Below are 7,068 nucleotides of genomic sequence, written 5' to 3'. Positions count from 1 at the left end.
ATTGTCGAGGTCCGAATGTATATATGGGTAAGGTTTTATGAAGAACAAGCGACATTCACAACTTTTTGCAGTGCGTAGAAATGTGGTCCCCTATCTTTTCATTCAACCGCAGTGAATCCACAGACCTTTCTTGATGCCGGGATATCGCAAGCAACAAAAAAGAGAGCAGCACGAACATTGATCTCACGTCCATCTGGCAAGGTCACCGGCATACCATCAGCATACAGGGTCTTCCATTCCTCGACAATGAATCTATAAAACATTGGTATGTCAGCGTTTGTCAAGTATCCTCAAGCAACATTGTAATGATAACATACCTCAAGTATTGATTAAGCTGGTTCTTGACAGGCTCACGGGGACCAGGGATGATGCCAGCAAGGATCACATTTTCCTTCTTGAAGCGAATGGAACGTGGCAAGTTGTTGATTGTGAGATACATGGCACCGACCGAGTATGGAGCTTTACGATCGAATGCTTGGAACCAGTCGACATTCAGTGTCAGCATTAGAGCATACCGCAACTCGACAAAAGGAATGCGTTGATTGTCGATATTGATTGACAAGTTCCACCACATGTCGCCATCGTACACGTCGTACATAGTATCAGTATCATTCCTACAGGCTCGCCAATGCTCGACATCTTCAGCAAAATCCGGTCTTGACATCAGACGCTTGATACTCGATGCAATTGGATGATATGCAAACACCTTTGGAGGAATAATACGGCCACGGACGTTTAGGAAGAGAGGGGTGTCACATGGTAAGTCGTTTTGAAGGTCGCGATAATCACAAAGATATTGATTATGGCCAACTTCTCCATCACGATATACACAGTGGCAGCTTGGACAAACGACATATGCCTTGCCATCTTCAAGTAATTTATCCATGCCGGATTTCTTGCGGAGGGTAGCCAAGCTGTGAGGTACGACGTTTCGAAGGCGTCCATATGTGACAAATGACAAAAGGATGTTCATGAATTTGAGGAGCACCACAGCACCATCGCGTGAAAGAAATCGCTCGCCAAAGAGTACCAGGAACACAAGCAAAGGCGTGAGGAAGGTTCGATTTACTATTATTGTTGCAACATTTGTAAGTACAAAAGGAACTATTATTATGCTCATATACATGTCGCGGGACACTAACCATCGTCACCATTATTGTTCTCTGTAGCGTTGCTTGTACCTTCTCGACTGATGTCAAAGGGCAGCTCTTCATTCGGGTCGTAAGGATCTTGAACATCTACCCCATCGACATCGTCGGCATTGTGGAATTCTCGCAAGGTGGCAGCATTGATTGCATCCATTTGGTAAAGTGGCAGAGCACTTTGGCGAGCGAGTAGCTCTACATGTGCCAAAAATGTGTAAGCCATACCTCTTGCTAACGATCAAAGTATGAATAGATCACCTGCATGATTGACATTTCTCTCCTCGGGAAGAATATCAAGTACTTGAGCTGGTGGTTCAGGCAGGATGTTGCGTCCTATTACATAGTTGCAAAGTAAGTTCACTGTATCTCAATGTCGATGCCTTATTAATGAAGCACACCTCCTGATTCTCGGTCAAGTCGACGATGGGCACGTTCAGTGCGACTATTCTGCAAAGTAAAACCTCCAGGACCTTGGTAGCATCGGTAATAGGAGCAAAAGCATGGGACATCTGCTTCTTCGCGGAGTGACATGGATGGTTGAGTAGACATGGTTGATATTGAAAATGACGAAGGAATTCAAGTTGCTCGCTCGTTCTTGGCCTTATATACCTTTGACAACGTCTTTGATGCTCCATTTCAGTAACTATCCAAATTTGGCTATGGTGTCATTGCTGTCGGGATATTTTCCAAAGCGGAATCGGTAAGCTGTCTCGATATGGCACTACACCTTATCTACCATGATTCCTAACGCCGATATCCTAAAAAGCAAAAGTAGTGAATCGATTGCTCAGCATCTATCACCAAGTATCATGGTATGTAACGACGTATTTTTTATTACCAGCTCTTCTAAGATTATCGATCAAGCCAGTCAAGCCCAGCGAACTCGTCCAAGTCTTCGCCCCTTCTAGTATCGCTGATATCTCTCGTGTATCGCTCTTGCCGTTGGCGTATATCTTCAAGATCCCTATCCGATACAGTGCATTAGACTCGATCTCTCATTGGAGAAAAAGGTATCTTACAATCTATTCCTTCTGATTTCTTGGCTTAAATTACCGTATCGCTCATAAAAACCAAGATCGTTAAAGTAATAGATGTCGTCAAGTACTTCGGCTACCAGAGGGTGTGGAGATACAGGATTGTGTCCATGCATGATGACTTGAAACAATGCATGCAATCTACAGCAATGTGTATGTCAAAAACGAGCGATCATGTCGCTGCGCGATATAGGTACTTACAGGCGTTCTTCACGTAGCTTCATCATACGCATGGCGAATGAAAACCTTTCTGCTGGTGCCATGAGCGTTCTATTTTCATCGTCCAACCTGTAAACCACAGCTTCACGTGTCCCGCCTTGCTCTTGTGGCTCTTGATTTGGCTCCACGGGCTCTTGATTTGGCTCCACTGGCTCCATGACTTGATCTTCATCTTCTACCACTCCTTCAGTGGTTTGTGGACGAACTTTAGAAGTACAAGCACCATCATCAGCTTCGATCCCACCATTGCCTTTAGTTTGCTTACATGTTTGCAATTCTTTACGGCCGAAGAGGATGAGAGGATTAACAGACGAAGAAGGTTTCCCACCATCAGTTGCAGAATCGTCGCTGTCATAGATTGTAATGGGTGAAGGTGCGGTAGGTGCATCTCTATCATCATGTTGATTGGCATCGAGGTTGCTGGCATCATTTTCGTCGTGCTCATCGAAACTAGCAAGACAAGAGGCGCCCAAATCAAAAGGAATTTCGAAGCTATTGTTGTCACTCATATGTGATATAAGTGCTGGGAAATTGGAAAAGGATAAAAATATGGAATTGTCTTGGTACATCTGACGAAGCTTTTTATGATCCTTTCCCGGTGATTGCTTACTACCATCCGGGCCGTCGCTTGTTTTTGGGTAAGTGTTATTAAAAAAAACTGGATGATGTAATGCTGAACAGGATTGCTGACACCGATTACCTTGTTACAATGCGGCAGGTTGTTCGATAATGGTAAACGCGTCCCTGTTAATGCGAGATTGACAGCTGTCATTTTTCTATTTTCGGACTTTCCGTCATTTCGCGTCATACTGTTACCAAAACAATCACTATTGCCGTTATCGATTGTCATCTTTCATGATTGTTCCTCTCGGATGCTGGTCATTGTCATCATTTTGGTAAGTGCAATGTATTCGTTAACATCGTTTCTAGCGAAGCAGTATATATAAAGGCAGGTAAGTGTTTGAAGGTAGGTTGACTTTGTTATCATTTTTATTTCATCAGCATCATGAACTTCGAAAACCTTGGCAACTTTTCTATCCCTGCTACACTCCCTGCTACCACCACCCAGTCTGCTAGTGAGGATGATAATGAGATCGCAACCCTTCGTGAGCAAGTCTAGGATCTTATTCAAAGGGTCACAGCTTTGGAGGGTAGAGAAACTACACCAGCAGCTCCAACACAAGCAGTACAAGCGGCACCAACACGCAATAACCTTTTGGCCGTAAGTCTATAATATTTATTCAGGTGTATTGGTTTACTAACATAGCTACATTACTCTATGTAGAGGCTCGTTCGTAGAGGATACGACAATTCAAGTCGCCCTTGGGACTTTGCAGCTGGATGGAACAATGAGCCCAACGTAGGCATACGCCGTGAAATCGCTCAATATGTGATGGATCAGAGATAGTATACCGTCAACAACTGGACTCCCGATCGTGTTGCGCAACGCATTCAGGGTCTGTGGGAGTCGATGAATGCTCGACACAGGGCTGGTCGCCGGCTCAAGGACTGCCCATTGGAGGAGCGAGAAGCCAATGCACGCAACGACCAACGTCGTAGAACACTTGACAGCCGACGTAACCGGGTAAGTAGTGCACGATACTTTTTTTTTGCTATGTTGACTAGTACCATGATACAAGTGAGGGTGCGCCGCAGGACAGCATATGCTCGTCATCGCATCGACGCCACCGTGCAAAGCATAATGCGGTACTATTCACAAGCAGACGTGCCACGGTTGTTCACTGCAGCAATGACCTCGGATGATCAGGGTGAGGGAGGTGTAGTGCATGTGCCGCATTATTGTACAGCACCGGTATGTATTTCTTTATTCCGTTTTATCTTATTATAGTGCTACTAATTATCTCCTATATGTAGGTACAGCAACTCTTTCAGCAGCTTGACTTCTTGACGGAAGGCCCTGACGCACCAAGATGGGCAGGAAGAACGCGTGTGCCTGATAACTCTCGCACTCTCACTACAGTGCTCACCCGATAATTTCTAACTCTTTAATTTCAATCTTCGCCTATTTCAAAGGGCGTGAAGGGAATGAGTAAAAAACGTAGTAGAGATTTTCAAATCGTCACTAACTTCAAATTCAAACAGCTGAAGCACCTTTGAAAACTTAACGGGGTTTATTGCATAGCTGAAAATACAGCGTCCAATGTAGTTTGCTTCATGTTATTTAGCGAAGTAAGGCGTACAGTAGCTTGTTCCTGTATGGAAGCATCAGCTTCTTCAGCGCATGCTCCTCATCAATTTCATCGTTTAGAAATGATATTACCATATTCACGTGTTGCAGTTTCTCGTTGGTACTCAGCTGGGGAACTTCTTGCATCACTGTATCCTCTTGGACGGTTTCTTCTTCAGCTGCCTGAAACTTCAACGACTCCATCATCTCCAGGATGTCATCCTCGGAGGAAGGGTGTGTTTCACGTAGGGATGGGCATCCGACTAATCGAACATGTTCTGGATTAATTTGGCTTCTTCGAATAAATAAACCTTTATTCTTATTCTGTTCGGGCTTCTCAACTCTTATTCTTATTCTATTCTTATTTTGTATACGTTATTCGAATGTGTTCGAATGGACCACCTATTGTTTCAGAATTATTCCCGAATGGACTCGGACGGTATACAATGCCTACAGGTTTCAATGCCAACGCCATTGCGTGTCACTCCATTGCACATTCAGGTTGACAGATCGTAAGAGGTCCGCTCCTATAATACGTTGCCATGTCAACCAAGTAAGCAGCCTACACCTACGATACGCGTCTGAGGTGTTTTCGTTAGCTGGTCGTTCGGGGCACACTCCGCAGTAGATATGCATGATGCATGTCAGCTACAAGGTCAGCTATACCCAATACAAGGGGAATACACCTATGAAGCGAAAATACTCATATACGACATGATCCAGTAGTATGCACATAACGTGATAGTCAAGCTACGGAAGAAAAAGCGTTCAAAAGGGCCAGCTCAATGGACATGGGATCCGCCGTTGTGGTTTGTAGAATAACAGAATGAATGACGAATAAGGCCTCCTTGTTCTAACGTTATTCGAATAAAAAGTTGTTTGTTCTGGATTCTTCGAGCGGTTTCTTATTTGTTCTTGTTCTGTTCGAGTCGATCAAATCCTATTCTCATTCGGGTTTATTCGAACAAACCATGTCGAACAACGATTAATCGAATAAAGTGCCCATCCCTAGTTTCACGGGCTTCATGAATGTATTGCTCTTCAAATAACACATTTGCTTCTTGCACGCCGAAAACAGCACGGACTGGAGCAGCAAGTTGGTCCATCAACATCTCTTCATCCTTGCCGTCGTTGCTCATTGGGGACGCCATCTCGCCGAATATACCAACTTTACGCCAACACTTTGCCACGGATGTACAGGATTTCCAAGATGAACAGAAACATGAGGATAATGATTTTGTGGTTGAGGTATATGGTTTCGTGGGTGATGATGTTTTTTTCATGCATAATGATATATGAGTTCGTGGGTGATAGTTTTGGTTTCGTGGGTGATGGTATTAACTTCGTGGGTAGCGCTTTTTATTTCGTACTCAGATTCATATGGTTTAGCGCTCGCGTATATTGGTCTCGTGGAGGATCATTTAATTTTCGCGCAGGATCATTTAATTTTCGCGGGTTGAGGGAAATGGTTTGTGGAGGAGTCATTGAACAATGGGGGACCCAGTGAGCTTTACTCGACATTTTTTGTATGAAAACCTCTCTTCGCCTTCCCCATTGTTAAAAGACTCCTCCACGAACCGGTTCCCTCAACCCGCGAAAATTAAATGATCCTGCGCGAAAATTAAATGATCCTCCACGAGACCAATATCCGCGAGCGCTAAACCATATGAATCTGAGTACGAAATAAAAAGCGCTACCCACGAAGTTAATACCATCACCCACGAAACCAAAAGCGTAGCCCACGAAACCAAAACCATCACCCACGAACTCATATATGATTATGCACGAAAAAAACATCATCACCCACTAAACCATATACCTCAACCACGAAATCATTATCCTCATGTTCCTGTTCATCTTGGAAATCCTGTAAAAGCAATGGTCAATCGCTTTTTGTCCTCTTTGAAGCCTTGGATGGAATGATTGGAAATTGTAGTACAAGGTGCGTTTCGATAGTACAATGCAGTCTCATCCATGTTGTAAACGTCCTCTGGCCTGTACTTCGATACTTCGTTGCGTATATCATCAATGTTGGCTTCAACAGCAGCAGTGTCAGCAGAACCTGATTCACCATGCACACGATTCATTTTGACGCCATAACGGTCTTGGAAGCGATGCTGCCAACCATTGCTAAATTTGATTCTTTGATTTTCAGGAATGTCCAGCTTGTCGGAAAACTTGACAGCAACCGTTCTAATAAGATTCCCACTGATAGGGATGTCGTGTTGTTGAGCATTTTCGACCCAAAGCGCCAGGGCTTCCTCAAGTTGCTATATAATTAAAACAACACAGCATCAATAATTATCGTAACATGGAGCTCAAAGATGTAGCATACAGGATTTCCAAGATGAACAGGAACATGAGGATAATGATTTCGTGGTTGAGGTATATGGTTTCGTGGGTGATGATCTTGGTTTCGCGCATAATGATATATGAGTTCGTGGGTGATGGTTTTGGTTTCGTGGGCTACGCTTTTGGTTTC

General features: G+C 44.0%; 4 protein-coding genes across 4 annotated transcripts; 1 reads left to right on the top strand and 3 right to left on the bottom strand.

The window, feature by feature from the left end:
- Window positions 1-1,997: 1,997 nt before the first annotated feature.
- Window positions 1,998-2,907, bottom strand: O0I10_013055 (uncharacterized protein; the record flags this gene model as incomplete). Its single annotated transcript, XM_058492915.1, has 3 exons — window positions 1,998-2,109; window positions 2,165-2,320; window positions 2,381-2,907. The coding sequence occupies 3 exons, from the start codon at window positions 2,905-2,907 to the stop codon at window positions 1,998-2,000; spliced, it is 795 nt and encodes a 264-aa protein (XP_058336322.1).
- A 497-nt stretch (window positions 2,908-3,404) lies between these two features.
- Window positions 3,405-4,393, top strand: O0I10_013054 (uncharacterized protein; the record flags this gene model as incomplete). The annotated part of the gene is made up of 6 exons (XM_058492914.1): window positions 3,405-3,474; window positions 3,541-3,620; window positions 3,684-3,758; window positions 3,807-3,987; window positions 4,039-4,211; window positions 4,274-4,393. 6 exons carry the CDS (start codon window positions 3,405-3,407, stop codon window positions 4,391-4,393), a joined length of 699 nt encoding a protein of 232 aa, XP_058336321.1.
- Window positions 4,394-4,530: 137 nt separating this feature from the next.
- Window positions 4,531-5,725, bottom strand: O0I10_013053 (uncharacterized protein; the record flags this gene model as incomplete). Its single annotated transcript, XM_058492913.1, has 3 exons — window positions 4,531-4,611; window positions 4,680-4,849; window positions 5,557-5,725. The coding sequence occupies 3 exons, from the start codon at window positions 5,723-5,725 to the stop codon at window positions 4,531-4,533; spliced, it is 420 nt and encodes a 139-aa protein (XP_058336320.1).
- A 714-nt stretch (window positions 5,726-6,439) lies between these two features.
- On the bottom strand, window positions 6,440-7,068 carry O0I10_013052 (uncharacterized protein; the record flags this gene model as incomplete). The annotated part of the gene is made up of 2 exons (XM_058492912.1): window positions 6,440-6,856; window positions 6,922-7,068. Coding segments are annotated over 2 exons (564 nt in total), but the record flags the coding sequence as incomplete, so codon positions are not given.

The sequence above is a fragment of the Lichtheimia ornata genome (assembly GCF_029851405.1).
Source record: "Lichtheimia ornata isolate CBS 291.66 chromosome Unknown scaffold00220, whole genome shotgun sequence".
Classification (NCBI taxonomy): Eukaryota; Fungi; Mucoromycota; class Mucoromycetes; order Mucorales; family Lichtheimiaceae; genus Lichtheimia; species Lichtheimia ornata.
Note: the sequence above shows the minus strand (reverse complement) of the source record. Positions and strands in the feature narration are given on the sequence as shown.